Genomic DNA, 19,322 nt, shown 5'->3' on the forward strand with positions numbered 1-19,322 from the left:
CTGAAAATAGAATAAAAACTTTAGACAACTTCTTTTCATAAACTTCTTGTTAGATATTCATCAACATTAGTCTGCAGAATCCTCATCATTCACTGTCTTTCGGTATCATGCTACATAACGTTTTACCGAAAGACACTTTTAAAAGTATAAAGGCCTTATTTGAACAATCCATTTAGCCATCAAATATAATATTACTATATTTTACCATAATTGCTTATAGGGTTGTTTTCCAAATTGCTCCGGAGCAAAGTGTAAAGTTCGCGTTCCATCTCAGGAGAGTGACATGGGCCCATTTAGGCCTCTTGTTTACCTTTAGTAGGACAGTGATGTTGCCGTTCTGTTATAAATGTACAAAAATGTGCACACATAATGATATTTATAAACAGGACAATTTTTGCTTTCCGTATGCTGGATCCAGGTTTTATGTTATCCTGATAAATAATGTTGCGCAATGGCCCCCGTGTATCAGACATATAGGCCGACCATAATTGTTCTGCGCTCTTGTCGTTTCGCAAATCAATGACCCGATAGTTAGGTAATTAAATGAAAGTTTTAACCGCTAATAATGCAGATGACATTTGTTACCCCGAAATATTATAACCCATCCAAACAAGTTCCGTGAGGTTTGTCACGGGAGAGATAAATATTATGAACAGCTGCGCAGAAAAAAAAAATGCATTTTGACAATAAATAAACAATAAGAGCATTTACACCGAAAGAAAAATAAAACTGTCCTCAATTCTGATCTTGTCACAGAGATGTTCAAACAATTGGAATAGATTAAATTGACTGTGATCGGATGTATAGACATTTTAAGTGCTGTGTGTGTGTTTAAACAATAATGTAATTGCGGACCATTAGAAGTATTCAATAATCGACCGGCCCTTGTGTCTAAAACCCGAGAGGCATGTAGTGTTTGAGCTGTTCTACAGTTTCCATTCTATTTTGAATGCAACTTGATATAATTAATTTACTGAAAGTGGACATGCGCATATTTTGGGTCTGTCTTGACCTATTACTATATTTTTCAGTTATTCCCGTTTTTTTACTAAACAATATCGCAAGAATATCTGTACCTTTGTACTCCACTCCTCCTACAGTTTCCATGCAATTAAAATGAAATTTGGTTTACACCATGAAAGTGGACATGCGTACTTGAACCGAACTTTTATGTCCGGGTTTAAGATTGGGAAGTATAGATTTTAGACTCTCTGGTTTTATTCTACTTTTTCAGAGGCATGTGTCATATAATGTTGAAGTCATTCTTGTGTTTCTCCTGTTTTTCTTCACTGTCAGTGTTGGCATTTTGCAGTCAAAACACAGTGACCGTCGCATCTGTATCCAGTTAACCTTCGAGATATTGGATTTAATGACAAAACAATTGTTGCATTTTAGGTTTGGTCATGTGAGTATTTATCGGCCCGGAAAAAGGTGACATTAACCTCGCGCAACGCCCTCTTCCGATATCACATTTTCCAAGTCGATGAATCCTCATATCGACCTCACTAAAATGCAATTATATATGGTATAATATTGAATTTCAGTACATGTGTAACATACATAATGAAACGGACCTATAAACGTACTATATGCATTGTATAAATACATGTATATAAAATACAATTGTACAATATTCTTTACTGTTTCCAAATCAAATTCAAAATTTTACTGCAGACAACATGTAAATACAATGTACATAACAAATGCAAACATCCATATAGAGTAAAGAGGTACATGAATATTTTCAGAGGAGACAATTATATACTGGTTAAAATTATGTTGAAAGTCAATAAAATACAATGTTGTAAGTATTCGCAAAATTTGTACAATTATAAAACTTTACATGACAGAACACAAAAAACGACATTAAACATGTTATGCATTCTTCACTTCCATTACAAAATGAATGATTTTCGCTAGATCATTTCTAAGTTTTTACTGGAAGTAGAGAAGAAAACTAGAGTTAAAACAATTTTGCATCAGAATACCAAAAGGCCTTGGTAATTTCCTATGGAATATCTAGGAAATCTAGATTAATCCACTTTTGAGAGAATCCATGGGAATCTAAGAACAGTTTTAGGTTGATATGTCAAGTTATTGTTATTAGAATTTCAGTTTATAATTAGCGCCCGGTCTAAGTTGCATCTGTTTTGTTATCTTATCAATAAAAGCGCACCTGTAACATTTTCATTTTAGGCGTGCTTGGCGACCTGGGAGATGCCAGTTATTTTCATCCACTATCTTATTCTTAACATTATCATCCTCTTTTGTATTTTAAATGGAAATCTCTCTTTTTCACGTGCATGTATTGCGCCGATGCATTCTGGACATCTAAACGCCAAATATACTTCTAATGAATTGCAAATGTTTTAATTCAACATCTTTCGCAATATGAAAATCCAATATTTTTGCTCCGAAATCTAAAATAGATGCATCTAGAGTATCAAATAGCTAAAATTTCTGTGACACAATACTAGTATAGCTTTCTCGATACTTTCTGAAATAAGACAATACAAATGATGCATACTAATCAATGTTTTGGGGTTCTAGACCAGTAACCATTTTTACAGACGGTGATTCCCTTGTACTTAAATGAATTTACCATCTCTATTTTTGTATTGTATATGTAGCCGTTGCACGTTATGTGGTGATCTTTCTAAAATATCATTGCTTAGGATTTTGTTGTATTTATTATTGATCCCAAATTCGTTTCTGATATGTTTGCTAAATGGACTTGCTCATCAGCATCTAGCAAATTGCATTATAAATAAACATATCATCTATATAAGATGGATATCATTCTTAAAGAGCATAAACAGCAGAGGATGACCAGGATCCTCCTGCTTCTATCCTATTTCGGACATGAAGAATTCCCGTTACTCGGAATCACATCAGACGCAGGATTTCACAATGAGACTGACTGACTTATTTACAACGTATAATACAACACCTTCCTGAATTCTATATGCACGGGTGGTCGCTAGCACAAGTTTGACTGTACATGTTTAGTAGTTTACAACACTTTTTAAAAAAAACTTGTTAAAGTTTTCTTATAATGCTCACAACATTGGGTACATTCAATAAAGAAATGTTGCAAATAATAAACAAATGCAACTCGTACCACTTACATGACCTAAACAGTGTATCAAATGAAACCACTTATAGATATCGAAAGTGCTTCAGTCTTCTTAATTATATCATTATTTAAATGTTATAATCATAAAAAATACAACGCTGAAAACTGAAAGCAAAATGAACAATACAAAAGCGATTCCGTCTACCATGTTACTGATATTTTTCCAATTAACGCACGTCTGGAAATCGCCATTTTCTTCCGCCTCTGAAATCATTCTTACCAGCCGTTTTTCAATTCGTTCATTTGGAACCTCCTCCAAGTCAATTAGCGCGACTGATGGTTTTCTGGAGATATGCATATCTAACATGTATCTTGAATCCCTCCGGTCCCGTTCTGATCCTTTCCGGTTCATACATGCATTTCCAATTCCGGCCTTGGACTGATTTACTTCGTTTTTCTTTCCTTTAGCATTGTCTTTGATAGGGCGAATTTTGGACACGGATCGCTTACGCGCTAGGAATAGATACTTAGATTGCAACCAGTGCGGAATATTTTCTGTTTCATTTCTATTGTATAATCGCAGGTTCAATATTGTAACCAGAGTAATAACGGAGCTGATCACCATGTCAAACATCAGTTTGTACGAGATAACTGGTACCGGTTCAGAGCTCTTTGGGAGGGTCTCACTCACAATTGTCATAAATACGGCTATAGATAACAAAACGGTGATACAGTAAGAAATTCTCTCTCCAGATTCTGGTAAAAGTAGAAACACGAATACGTTTAGCAAACTAAGAAAAGTTAGGGGAAGAACTATATTAACGATCACAAATCCGGCTTTTCTCTCCAGATAGACATGGAAATTTATTTGCATCCCTCCGGGTAAGACGTTTGCTTCCGATTTTGCAATTTTCCACGTTGAACTTTCAGTGTAATAGCTTAAATCGACTCGATCATTTGCGGGATTTATTTTCACCTGCTCAGCAAAGTATCCCCAAGCAGAAAACGATATGATGCATTCTTGGGTATCAAAGGGGTATCGAGATACATCCAAAGCACAAGTACTTTTAATCAGGTCACCGGGCCACTATGACGCATATCCGGTGTGATGAAAGGAAATTCTTTGCCATTTCTTGCCAAGGGTATCCGCTTCTTCCGCAGGGTTGATAAGAATAAGTTCAGGTACCCAAACGTCTTTATATGACGTCATCACAGTCTCTACCCCACCATATGTTTCAGGATTCCAAACCATGTTTGCATCGTGCCATACCATCGTAAAAACTCCCATGACTGAAAATATTCCACGAATCTCATCAAGTTCTTGTATAGAAACAATTAAGAGGGTAGTATTTACATGGACAGCGTTTTGCTGATTTTCCACTGGTCTCACATTTTTATTGTAAACTTCCAAAAGGTCACGAAGTAAAATGTTTGTGTCATTTATTGACGCACAATTGTTCTGTTCAAAATATGAAAACATAATCAGTGTGGTAAAGAAAGCATTTACTTTAAGATTTAATTCCATTCTCATAAATGAGCATTTAAAGATATGTTTCATTCACAGTGAATGATACTGCGGCAGATTTAAATGAATATTTCTCAAAGTCTGCACGCTTTATATTGCTTTACCCAGTTATACCACATTGATTTTTTCTGTTTTATTTTAATTACACTGATCATGCGATTCCTCGTCAGCTTTGATCAAATTGCTTGCATCCATTGTTTAATTTTCAGGATGATCTTACCTTTTATTCGCGCCGATCCTTTTTACTCGTAACGTTTATTTGCATAAATGATACGCATCTTCCTGACAATAATTTAAAATCAATTCTAATATGATAAATGGTGTCTATTAGAAATTTTCTTATAGCGAGGTCAGTAAATAGTGTATAACCACTCATCGTTTTAAAATTAATTTAAACACGGTTCTGCAGTATATAACATTGTGTGTTTCTTTATTCATTAACATATCAGTCATACTAAAGGTAACTAAACCACATGAAAATTAGAAGCAGTCTCTGACATTTATATCATTCTCGTTTAAAAGCTATATATGGCGGATGTAAAACGTCTCCCGGTACTTGGATTCAGTTTATATATTCTGGTCATTTGGGATCATGGAGTCCATCCAATACCTGTATACTAATAGAGTTCCGCTTAAACTGATGCTAGGGGACGTAAGTGATTGTTGCACATTCCATTACCTGTCATGAACATGAGTATTATTTTGCTTGGTTGCATTTTATACTTCCAAAGGATCTCTTTACAGATTTTATTATACAATGAAAAGAATGGTTTATTTGAGTATGATTCTTACTTTATTTGTTACATAAATTTGGTTGATCGAAAGCGGTCATATGACTATAACTTAAACTGCGATAAAATGCCTTATACTACTGATGGACATTTATAAACAACTATTAAAACTACCCTTTCTGTTGGATGTGGCTTAATTTAACATACAAGGTTAGTTTTTTTGTGAACGTAAGTAAGTAGTCCGTTTATAATGCTAGCTTCTGTTCGGCATAATCGTGATTTATTAAGGGATATTTGACTATAACGATTTTCAAAAGAATCCGCATTCACTTCAAAGACAAGAAAATGGCATATACAGTCAACGTAAATAAACCCCCGGTAAAATTAATGAAAACAATTATACTCATTGTGACATGAATCTTGTTTTTGATTAAGATATTTTTTCTTTAACAATCGAATTTCTTTCACGTTTGACAGATCAAGCCTGATTACGATTTGAATTTAATTTTCAATGACTTGTGTCGAAACACAAGGTGTAGAGCATATACCGAGGCATACTATCAATTGCAAACACCTTTCATTTAAGAAGAGGTCTCTTTGGACTAATTGCGATAGGTAAGCTGATTCTTAGCTTGCCAATTGCTTGTTGTACAGGCAACAAGGTTAAAAAACAACAACATGGTATTCGAAGGCTTCGGTACTTTTCGTTGTTTTCAAACAAAATGAAACAGTACAAAATCATTATACCGTCGAGACGGGCCGGAACACATTGCACTGATTGCGAGATGTTTTAGTTTTTAGAGTGGAAGCACAAAGACATTACGTAGGCCTTATCAAAATGTAACGGTCAAAACAAAGTTAGTCGTCTTGAATTTTATGGAACATCAAGGAGTTCAGTTATGGAAATGGCAATAATAAATGTTATTTTCTCATTCCGCTGTCATTCAACTACAAATCACTGTTTGGGATCTATCATTTTCTAAATAACAAAGGAATGAGTCTGTGAGACCTGTGGGCGTTATAGGTAATTTCAAACTCAAATGACAAATCGGCCTTGAAATATTGAATAAACAGTAGGCGTACTCTGACAGGGTCAATTTTTAGCACACGTAAAGTACCATTAATGGCTTTGATTTATTGACTTGCTTTGATTTTTTTTACAAAAGTCATACAACTAGAAGCAATTCTATGCACCTTTTTGTCAAATAAGGCTGATCAATTAACAAGTCTGGAGTTCATTACGAATGACATCATATAAACACATGTGTTATTTTCATCTTTTAAGAAAATACTTTAAACTTGTTATGATTTGTCATTCCATCGGTGACCTGGGAAAATATGCAGAAGACGATGGGCGAAAGGTAGGATCCCACTAACTACACTTAACAAATATTCTGATGGAATACCCGATGTTCTGGCGATATCTTTTATATTTCTGAAAGTAAATGTATGTACTTTCTCGCGTGTTAGAACAATATTGAAGACATTATTAACTTATCGAAATACATGTACATGTATACCAAAATCGAGATACGCATTGAAATAATTATCATTTTCCAATCATTTCTAAATAAATAACAAATATATTCATAAATTGTTTACTTTTATTAAACGCGCCGGGAACTTTCATTAACGTATACTCAAATTTCACAGAAAGTTTAATTTGTTTCCATGCTAGAGAAGATAAAAGGTATGGGCAGATTTCCCGGAAGCACAGATCACCACTAGCAATTGAAAGAAACCACTTTTGCAAATTTTACATATTCATGTATTTTTCTACTTTTAAAATTGTTTTGAGACCGTTGAATAAACGAAAGAATATGGTGACATTGTTTTGTTTTTAAATTTTTGATATTTCATTAATAACATACAAATCTTAAGCTTATAAAATTATTGCATGTCGAATTTTAAAAATATTCCATCTGTAGGTTTCAAGATATTGGTAAAATATTACTAGGACCTCTCCTGTTCCTAAGGTTAGCAAAGACCTTTTTCAAGAATTAGTTTCTTCAAGACCAGTTTCTTCGCACATCATTCTTAAACGCCAAATCATGTATTTAGATTACCAAAAATACTGAATAAAACTTCTAAATAGACTGTTTTCGTTGCAATAACTTTTTATTTATAAGTTATACAACTTTAGTATTTTCAACATGCCCTCTTTACTGCTTTTTGTGTAAATGTTGGAAGAAAACCAAGTTCTACCACCTTCTTGTTGCTGGCCATACATTTCATGTGCATTTTATAACAAATAACCGAGCCCGATTCTTGCAAGATCAAATTACAATTTTGAAATTTTATGGCCAGTCGAATTTCAAAACAAAACAAAAATAATTTCACACAGCACGACAAAATTTGCCAGATGTGTGGCCCCCTTTCCCTGAATCCCCACAAATTGGCAAAGTGCAAAATAATCAAAACATTATCCAGCTTTGAGAGGGAGCAAAGATTAGCTCTTACGAAAATTCTAAGTGGAATGAAATGGCACAATTTTATAGAAATCACACTTAACTTATGGAACTTATGCATTGTACATGTCTGCCATCGGCGTAGGAGCAATCTCAATGTTGTGGGGCCAGTGGGGGGACCGGACAGCTAATACAATCTGTAAAAAAAGATCCTTTGGAAGCAAAGAATGCAACCAAGAAGAATAATAGCAGAGTCTGTTCATGAGAGGTGATGAAACGTGCAACACCTCTCACGCCCGCTAGCACCGGCATAAGCGGAACTCTATTACCCTTTTATTGAATGGACTCCATGATCCCAAAAGGACCAGAAGATATAACCTTTCCACATTTTCCTTGATCTTTTTTTTTTTTTTTTTTTTTGAAAACTAAAAACAAAAACGTTCTTCTTTCCCTTATTTACAATACATATGGCACCACATCCTGATCATTACATGTAAATGTTGTCTCAAACTGGCTTTTTTTCCTTTATCTACTGACAAAGTTTATTTGCATAAATGATACGCATCTTCCTGACAATATTTTAAAATCAATTCCAATATGATAAATGCATGGTGTCTATTAGAAACGTTCTTGTAGCGAGGTCAGTAAATAGCGTAACCACTTCATCGTTTTAAAATTAATTTAAACACGGTTCTGCAGTATATAACATCGTGTATTTTCTTATTCATTAACATCAGTCATACTAAAGGTAACTAAACCACATGAAAATTAGAAGCAGTCCCTGACATTTATATCATTCTCGTTTAAAAGCTATATATGGCGGCTGTAAAAAGTCTCCCAGTACTTGGATTCAGTTTATATATTCTGGTCCTTTGGGATCATGAAGTCCATCCAATACCTCTGTACTTATAGAGTTCCGCTTAAACCGATGCTAGGGGGCATGAGGGATGTTGCACTTCCAATTACCTGTCATGAGCAGACTCAATCAAACCATGTATTATTTTGCTTGGTTGCATTTTATATTTTTAACGTATCTCTTTACAGATTTTTTTATACAGTGAAAAGAATATAAAGTGGACCTTTGGTTTATTTGAATATACAAATGTAATTCTAACTTTATTTGTTACAATAAATGTGGTTGATCAAAAGCGGTTATAAGACTATAATTTATACTTCGATAAAATGCCTTATACCACTTATGAACATTCATTTATAAACGACTGTTAAAACTACCCTTTTTGTTGAATGTGGCTTAATTTCACATACATGGTTTGGTGTTTTTTTATGAAAGTAAGTAAGTGGTCCGTTTATAATGCTAGCTACGGTTCAGTATAACCGTGATTAAGGGATCTTTGACTACATTGACTATAACGATATTGAAAAGTATCCGCATTCACTTCAAAGATCAAAGACAAGAAAATGGCATAATATATAGATAGTCAAAGTAAATAAATCCCTGGGCAAATTTAATGAAACCAATTATACTCATTGTGACAGGATTCTTGTTTTCAAGATATTTTTTATTTAACACACTTTTCACAGATCAAGTCTGATTAAGATTTTAATTTAACTTTCAATGACTTGTGACTGTAATCCACGCCGAAACACACAGTGTAGTAGAAAAATCGAGGCATACTATCAATGGCAAACACCTTTCATTTAGGAAGAGTTTTTTTTGGACTAATTGCGATAGGTAAGCTGATTCTTAGCTTGCCAGTTGCTAGTTGCACAGGCAACAACCAGTTAAAGAAACAACAACATGGTACTCGGAGGCTTCGGTACTTTTCGTTGTTTTCAAACAAAATCCTATCATAATACCGCCCCGTCGAGACGGACCGGAACACATTGCACTGACTGCGAGATGTTTTAGTTTGTTTTTTTAGGGGAGCAGAAAAAAAACATTACCCAGGTCTAATCAAAATACTATGGTCAAAACAAAGTTTGACGTCATGAATTTTATGGAACAGCCAGAAGTTAAATTATAAAAATAGCAATAATAAATGTTTTTCGTGCAGATACATATTATTTTCTCATTCCGCTGTGCCCTCATGATTTATTTTTGTCGCATCTGAACACTACACTATGATTTAATTTAACTACAAATCACTGTTTGGGATCTATCATTTTCCAAATAACAACGGAATGAGTATTTGAGACCTATATGGCTTTAATTTATTTTACAAAAGTCATACAACTAGAATCAATTATATGGAACTTTTTGTCAAAAATGGCTTATCAGTTAACAAGTCTGAAATTACTTACGTACGTCATCATATGAATACATGTGTTAACATCATCTTTTAAGAAAGTACTTTAAAGTTGTTGTGATTGGTCATTCCATCAGTGACCAAGGAAAATATGCGACGGGCGAAAGGCAGGATCCCGCTGACATTTAACAAATATTCTGATGGAACACCCCATATCCTGGCGATATCTTTTATATTTCTGAAAGTAAATGTATGTAATTTCTCGCGTGTTTGAACAATATCTAAGACATTGTTAACTTATGGAAATATACCAAAATCGAGATACGCATTGAAATAATTCTAATAATTTTCCAATCATTTCTAAGAAATAACAAATATATCCATAAATTGTTTACTTTTATTAAACGAGCAAGGAATTTTCATTAACGTATAGTCAAATTTAAAAGAAAATTAATTTTTTTTCCAAGATAAAGAACATAAAAGGGCAGATTTCCCGGAAGCACAGGGCACCACTAGCAACTGAAAGAAACCAAGTTGGCAAATTTTACATAATCATGTATTTGTCTACTTTTAAAATCGTTTTGAGACCGTTGAATAAACGAAAGAATATGGTGACACTGTTTTATTTTTAAATTTTTGATATTTTATTATTAACATATAAATCTAAAGCTTATAAAACTAATGTATCGATTTTGAAAATATTCCTTCCGTAGGTTTGTAGATAATGATAAAATATTGCTAGGACCTCTCCTGTTCCTAAACTTAGAAAATACCTTTTTCAAGAATTACTTTCTCCACGAATAGTTTCTTCGCACCGCATTCATTAGCGCCACACCTATTCATTCTAAAAATTTAGTTAAATGCAGTAACTTAACAAATTGCTAAGTCAAAGCAAGGGGTTAACATTGTGAAACTGTAAAAACAGTTATCTATTGTAATCTGGGTCCTTTTAGTAGCCACTAGAGCTGGAATTTCAAACTGCGAACTACATCTTCTCACAAACTGCTTTATGGATCTTCATCGAAGTTTGATTGTAGTATCATTATAACGTCTTCTCCCAATTTTGTTCAAATAGGGACACTCAGTCCCTTGTAGGAGCCATAAAGGTTTTAAATATAAATACGTTTAAATGACTCCTTTTCGTGAACGTCTTGATGGATCTTCTTCAAACGCTGTCTGTGGCATTATTGTTAGATCTTTTCCCATTTGTTTTTAAACGGGGGTCTTTGGCCACATTAAAGGGCTGATAGAGGTAAAAAAATCAAAAAAAATCTTTAGACAACTTGTTTTCATGAACTTCTTGTTGGATATTCATCAACATTAGTCTACAGCAACCTTACCATTCAGTGTCTTTCGGTATCATGTTACATAACGTTTTAGCGATAGACACTTTTAAAAGCATTAATATTTTAAGGCCTTATTTGAACAATCCATTTAGCCATATTACACCATAATAACTTGCAATCAATTGCTTAAAGGGTGTTTACCAAAGTTGCTAACAAGCTGAAACAAAGTGTATAGGTCGCAGTTCATCTCAGATGAGTGACATGGACCCATTTAGGCCTCTTGTTTGCCTTTAGTAGGACAGTGATGTTGCCGTTTTGTTATAAATGTACAAAACTAACACACATAATGACATTTATACACAGGACAATTTTTGCTTTCCGTATGCGGGATCCAGGCTTTATGTTATCCTGATAAATGATGTTGCGCAATGACCCCCGCGTATCAGACATATAGGACGACCATAATTGTTCTGCGCTCTTGTCATTTCGCAAATCAATGACCCGATAGTTAGGTAATTAAATGAAAGTTTTAACCGCTAATAATGCAAATGACATTTGTTACCCCGAAATATTATAACCCATCCAAACAAGTTCCGTGAGGTTTGTCACGGGAGAGATAAATATCATGAAGAGCTGTGTAGAAAAAAAAATGCATTTTTACAATAAATAAACAATAAGAGCATTAACACTAAAAGAAATATAAAAGTGTCCTCCATTCTGATCTTGTCACAGAGAGGTTCAAACAATTGGAATAGATTAAATGAATTTTACAATTGACTCTGATCGGATGTATAGACATTTTAAGTGTTATGTGTGTGTTTAAACAATTATGTAATTGCGGACCATTAGAAGTATTCAATAATCGACCTGGCTTGGTCAATTTACAAGTTGACAGTCATCTATTTGTAGATGGAAATATTGCAAAATTCATCATATTCCTCTGGCCGAAAGTTTACAAATCAAAAATAAGAAATGTTAAATTAAATAGATGTATGATAAGTGTCCCAATTGCAGGTAATTTTAACTCTTAAACCTATATGAAACTTATTGTATATGAGCACTAAAATGCATGAAATACATATAGTAATGATATACACAAAAAAACTGGAATGTAATACTAGATGTTGCATTAATCTTCAAATATTTGATTTTTACAACCATGTCATTTTCTTTTTTCTGCATCTGATCTTGGCGCACTCTTGACTGAATTGTGTTCTCTAGTATACTCTTTTATTTGGCCCTTGTGTCGAAAACCCGAGAGGCATGTAGTGTTTGAGCTGTTCTACAGTTTCCATCCTATTTTGAATGCAACTTGATATACTTAATCCACTGAAAGTGGACATGCGCATATTTTGGGACCGTCTAGTCTTGTTTACTGTATTTTTATATTTATTATATTATATATTATATTTTTAAGTTATGCCCTTTTTGGACTTAACAGTATCACAAGAATATATGTACCTTTGTACTCGACTCCTCCTACAGTTTCCATCCAATTAAAATGAAATTTGGTAAACACTATCAAAGTGGACATGCGTACTTGAACGGAACTTTTTGTTCGGTTTTAAGACTGGAGTGTCCAGTTTTTGGACTCTATGATTTTATTCTATCAAACATGTTTTTCCTGTTATTCTTCACTGTCAGTCGTGGCATTTTCCTGTCAAAACACAATGCCCATTGCATTTGATTGCTCTGTATCCAGTTAACCTTCGAAATGTTGGATTTAATGACAAAACAATTGTTTCCTTTTAGGTCTAGCCATCTGAGTATTTATTGGCCTAGAAGAAGGTGATGTTAACATCGGGCAACGCCCTCTATCGATATCACTTTTTACAGGTCGATAAATCCTTATATCGACCACACTAAAATGCAATAATTGTATAATATTGCAATTCAGTACACGTGTAACACACATAATGATATGGACCTATAAACGTACTCTATGCATTGTATAAAATATCTTCTTTATTGTTTTATTGTTTTAAAAAAATAAAATTCAAAAGTTTACTACATACAACATGAAAATACACTATCTATAACATATACAAACATAATATTTAGCAAAGAATGTACATGGATATTGTCAGAAGAGCTGCGTTGGAAATTAATAAAAGACAATATTCTAATTAAAAAGTTTTAAGTATTTGAATTGGTACAATTATAAACATTTACAGGACTGACTCTTGACTGTTAAACGCATTTCTTATTTAAACGAGATACTTAAAACGACTCATTTCTCACTTCGATTATACATTAAATGAATTATACTAGATCATTGACGGTTTTACTGGAAGTTAAAGAAATAAAAGTTATCATAATGGTTTAAATATTTTCGGCATAATTTTCCACCAGTTTTGTTTTATTATCAAAATGTCTTTGCTTAATCTACGGAATATCTAATATATCTTGATTAAACCACTCTTGAGGGATTCCCTGGAAATCTTAGAACTGTTTAAGCCAAGTTATTGAAAAATCAGCATCCTGTCTGACTTTAAAATACACCTGTTTTGTTCACCCAACCTGTAACTTTTCCATTGTTGTCGAGCTAGGCGACCTGGGGGTTGTCATCTATTTTCATCCAGTATCTTAACATTATCATCCTCCTTTGTATTTTAAATGAAAAGTTCCCTGTTTCACATGCATGCATGGTGCAAACGCATTTTTTAACTTGTTAATGCCAAATATACCTCTAGTGATTTTGAATGTATTTATTCTATATCTTTTGCAATATGAAAATCCATTATTTTGCTCCAAAATTTAAAGTAGATGCATCTAGAGTATCAAATAGCTTAAATTTCTGTGACAAATATATATTTCTAGATACTTTCTGAAATTAGACAATTCAAATGATGCATGCTGTCAGATCAATACTTGGGGGTGGGGGGTGGGGGGGCCTAGACCAGTTACCATTTTTAGAGACAGTAATTCCCAAGTACTTAAATGAATTTGCCGTCTCTATTTTTGTATATGTAGCCGTCACACGTTATGTGGTGATCTTTCTAAAATATCATTGCTTAGGATTTGATTGTATTTGTTATTAATCATAAATACGTTTCTAATGTTTTGGACTTGGTCATCAGCATATAGCAAATTGCATTATATATCATCTAGATAAGATGTATCCGGGATATCATTCATAAAGAGCATAAACATCAGAGGATGACTAGGATCCTCCTGTTTCTATCCTATTTCGGACATGAAGAATTCCCGTTACTCAGAATAACACCAGACACAGGATTTCACAATGAGACTGACTGACTTATTTACAACTCATATTAATATCTAAGACATCTAAGACTTAAATATAACATCACCGTCTTGAATTCTATATACATGTTTAGTAGTTTTCAGCACTTTTCAAAAAACCTATTCAGTGTATCAAATGAAACCGCTTATAGATATCAAAAGTGTTTCAGTCTTCTTAATTATATCTTTATCTAAATGTTATAATCATAAAAAATACAAAGCTGAAAACTGAAAGCAAATTGAACGATACAAAAGCGATTCCGTCTACCATGTTACTGATATTTTTCCAATTAACGCACATCTGAAAATCGCCATTTTCTTCCGCCTCTGAAATCATTCTAACCAGTTGTTTTTCAATTCTTTCATTTGGAACCTCTTCCAAGTCAATTAGCGCGACTGATGGTTTTCTAGAGATATGCATGTCTGTCAGGTATCTTGAATCCCTCCGTTCTGATCCTTTCCGGTTCATACATGTATTTCCATTTCCGGCCTTGGACTGATTTACTTCGTTTTTCTTTCCTTTAGCATTGTCTTTGATAGGGCGAATTTTGGACATAGATCGCTTACGCGCTAGGAATAGATACATAGATTGCAACCAGTGCGGAATATTTTCTGTTTCATTTCTATTGTATAATCGCAGGTTCAATATTGTAACCAGAGTAATAACGGAGCTGATCACCATGTCAAACATCAGTTTGTACGAGATAAATGGTACTGGTTCAGAACTCTTTGGGAGGGTCTCACTCACAATTGTCATAAATACGGCTATAGATAACAAAACGGTGATACAGTAAGAAATTCTCTCTCCAGATTCTGGTAAAAGCAGAAACACGAATGCATTTAGCAAACTAAGAAAGGTTAGGGGAAGAACTATATTAACGATCACAAAACCGGCTTTTCTCTCGAGATAGACATGGAAACTTATTTGCGTCCCTTCATCTATCACGTTTACTTCCGATTTTGCAAGTTTCCACGTTGAACTTTCAGTGTAAAAGCTTAAATCGACTCGATCATTTATGGGATTTATTTTCACCTGCCCAGCAAAATATCCCCAAGCAGCAAATGTAATGATGCATTCTTGGGTATCAAATGGATAACGAGATACATCCAAAGCACAAGTACTTTTAATCAGGTCCCCGGGCCACCATGACGCATATCCGGTGTGATGAAAGTAAACTCGTTGCCATTTCTTGCCAAGAGTATCCGCTTCTTCCGCAGGGTTTATGAGAATCAGTTCAGGTACCCAAACTTCTTTATATGACGTCATCACATACTTTACCCCACCATATGTTTCAGGATTCCAAACCATGTTTGCATCGTGCCATTGCACTGACAAAATTCCCATGACTGAAAATATTCCACGAATCTCATCAAGTTCTTGTATAGAAACAATTAAGAGGCTAGTATTTACATGGACAGCGTTTTTCTGATTTTCCACTGGTCTCACATTTTTATTGTAAACTTTCAAAAGGTCTCGAAGTAAAATATTTGTGTCATTTATTGACGCACAATTGTTCAGTTTTACATATGATAACATAAACAGTATAGTGAAGAAAGCATTTACTTTATGATTTAATTCCATTTTCATAAATGATCAATTAAAGATATTTTGCATTCACAGTGAGGGATACTGCGGCAGATTTAATGAATATTTCTGGAAGTCCGCACACTTTATATTGCCTCACCTTATTATACCACATTGATTTTTTTCTCTGTTTTGCTTTGATTACAATGGACGGACGATTCATTGTCAGTCTTTAATCAAACTGTTTGCATCAATTGTTTAACTTTCGGGATGAATTACCTTAAATTTCCACCAATCCTTTTAACTCCTACAGTTTATTTGCAAAAATATTACGCATCTTCCTGACAATATTTTAAAATCAATTCTATTATGACAACTCGTGATTATTAGTAAAGATCACGACACATCCACGTGTAACGAGGTCAGGAAATAGTTTATAAACACTTCATTGTGTTAAAATTAATTGACACACGGCTCTGTGGTATAATTACATTCATTGACATCAACTACGGGTAACTAAACGACATGAACAATAGAAGCTGAATAGTATCTGACATTTATGTCATTATCGTTTTATACAGTGAAATGAATAAAATGAGGTTACAGAAGCACTCATCTTTGGTTTATTTGAATAAAATTCTAACTTTTACCAAAAATGTGGTTGATCGAAAGAGGTCTTATTACTAGAGTTTATGTTTCGATACAATTCATGCTTTATATACCACTGGTAAACATTTATAAATGACTGTTAAAACTACCCCACTCTGTTTAAATTGGCTTTTAATTTCACGTACAAGGTTAGCCTTTTGTAGAAGTTAGTGAGCGGTACGTTTTTATGCTAGCTTCTATTCAACATAACCATGATTGAAAGATTTTTGACTATAACAAATTTGAACAGATTCGCTGCAAAGACAAGAAGATGGCACACATAGACAGGTCATGAAGTAAATAAACCCCTGGGTCTAATGAATGAAAATAATTATACTCCTTTGCGACAGGAATCTTGGTTTTGATTAAGATAGTTTTCTTAAACAAGTGTCTTTCTTTCACTTTTCACAGATTTAGCCTGATCTAGATTTAAATTTAACTTTCCGAATAGCCTGTAACTGTGTTCAATGCCGAGACACATATATAGTACAGCACATAAACCGCGGCATACCACTGATAGCAAATAACTTACATTTAGAAAGAGTATCTTTGATTTGCTGGTTCTCAGCTTTCCAATTAGTTATTGCACAGAGAACACTTACATGGTACTCGATAGCTTCCGTCTTTTTCGTTGTTTTCAAACAAAAATCCTATCGTTATACCTTCCCGTTGAGTAGGGCCGGAATATATTGCACTAATAGTGAGTTGTTTTAGTTTTAGTTGCAGGTGCAGAAAATAATGACACATGCCTAATCAAAATATAAAGGTCAAAACAAAATTTGACATGATTTTTATAAATCAGTCAGCAGTTCAATTAAGGAAATAGCAAAATAAATATTTGTCCATTATCAGATATGATTACATCGGGAAAATATATTTTCTTAAATAATCAAATTTAGAAAATACCAGTCCACTAGCTTTGTTTTTCTTGCATATTTGAAAGTGTTTTTTGTTTTGTTTTTTCACTTTTCTGATGAATTGTATGCACTGGCGTACGTGCTTAAGCCTGGATACACGCCTTACTTTTCATGCATGGAATGATATTCAAATAACTTTGCACATTCTTTTACCATAACAGGACAATGTTGAATTTAACCACAAGGTGGAATAAACATTTATGGTTATTTTCCGTTTCCGCTCCATAACTTCTGTACACAGGTTCTATTATCAAAAATCTATTACACTCAGGACACATGTTCGTGTCCTGGGAGCATTTGTGTCCTATAGACTAATTTCTAGTCATGAATATAGTTTCATAAAGATTTATTTTATGGAAGTGGATATAAACAATCATAATTTCAGGTTAATTAACAGCAGGTTTTTCTATACTTGCAGGGTTGGATGGGCACTTCTGGCAAGGGCGTATTACAATGAGGACTGTAAAGTACTAGAAATCCTTTGAGAGCAAATTGTGATTGGGAGCAAATTGTCTAATGCACGAAGCTTCTTAACTTTGAGTATAATGATATAGAAGAATAGAAGTGGACATAGAAAAAATCACAATTTCAGGTTAATTAACAAGTTTTCTATACTTTTGTCTCAAGAAAAGTATGATACTGTGTCATCTACGATGAAAAACTAGGTAACAATATCATGTTCACTTAAACTGAAAGAAACATTTTCTATCTAATTTTCATGAAATTTTGTCTCCATGAAACCTGTGTTAAGGAAGGAACTGGATCACACCACACACTCGAGGCCTCATTTCCCGTCTTATCCACCTGAAACAATGTTAGAACAATGATCTTAATGAAATTTATTGGAAACTGAAAATTGTGTCATTTGTCACTTGTGGGATGAAGTGCCATGATGACCCACTTATTTAATTGAAATATCTATGATCAATAACTACATTCATCCTTACTGTTTTATTTCAGGCCAACGAGTATACTTGAAATGTGACATATCAAGATGTGGCTTTCATCCTTGGTTGATATTGAATTGCACATACGATAACACCTTACGGGAGGAGATAAAACCATTATAACCGTAAGTCAGTTGCAATATCAATGCAGCCATAGAAATGTTTTCTTGCTGCATGGATTCCCCCACAACAAAACTGATTTATGATGCAGTTTATACTCCAAATACTCCAATACTTCTAGCAGCATCACCAGGAGAATCGATGTCATCGTATGAGGAAGCCACTTGTAAAATTACAGTTTTAAAAGACACACTGTTGTGCCAGACTTTTTATGGCGTTTTGAAAGATTTTCCTGGTAGGAATCCATTAGTGATTGTAGCACATGCAGCAAATATAGAATACGATGCAATTAACAAAGTGTTGCAATGGATGCTTTTACGACTGTTCATTCAGGATGTAGTATTTGGTATAGCAATAATGAATACTGCCTATCTTCTATCTGTCATAGCTAAAGAAAGACGAAGGGCTATATCTCTCTTAAACAAATGCATGCACATTTGATAACTCTAAAGGATGAAAATACAGCGAATAAACTAGATCTAGTTGTTCTGAACTTGATGTGAAAATTATTTTATCGGATCTTGAAATGGAGTTAAGAAACAACATACTTGCTCCCTAACAAAAACTTAAAGTTGACTGTTCTTGTTCAAAAAGTATACATGTATAATTCTAAGCAAAAAAGGGCCATAATTCAGGAAATACTGGTGCAATGGGTTATGTACCTTGTGTCATATGATGTGAGTGGT

The 19,322-nt window shown here is 33.9% G+C and overlaps 1 protein-coding gene across 1 annotated transcript; it reads right to left on the reverse strand.

The window, feature by feature from the left end:
* Positions 1 to 1,574: 1,574 nt before the first annotated feature.
* On the reverse strand, positions 1,575 to 16,061 carry LOC123536892 (neuronal acetylcholine receptor subunit alpha-6-like). Its single transcript, XM_053528681.1, has 2 exons — positions 14,823 to 16,061; positions 1,575 to 4,163 (listed from the first exon to the last, which is right to left on the reverse strand). Exons 1-2 carry the CDS (start codon positions 16,059 to 16,061, stop codon positions 3,201 to 3,203), a joined length of 2,202 nt encoding a protein of 733 aa, XP_053384656.1. The 3' UTR covers positions 1,575 to 3,200.
* Positions 16,062 to 19,322: the final 3,261 nt, after the last annotated feature.

The sequence above is a fragment of the Mercenaria mercenaria genome, chromosome 17, assembly GCF_021730395.1.
Source record: "Mercenaria mercenaria strain notata chromosome 17, MADL_Memer_1, whole genome shotgun sequence".
In the NCBI taxonomy this organism is placed as follows: Eukaryota; Metazoa; Mollusca; class Bivalvia; order Venerida; family Veneridae; genus Mercenaria; species Mercenaria mercenaria.

Coding starts and splice junctions, on each gene's coding strand:
- LOC123536892 (XM_053528681.1), bottom strand. CDS start 16,061: ATGGAATTAAATCATAAAGTAAATGCTTTCTTCACTATACTGTTTATG. Junction 4,164..14,822: donor AAAGAATTGAAAAACAACTG/GTTAGAATGATT, acceptor TATGCGTCATAG/TGGCCCGGTGACCTGATTAA.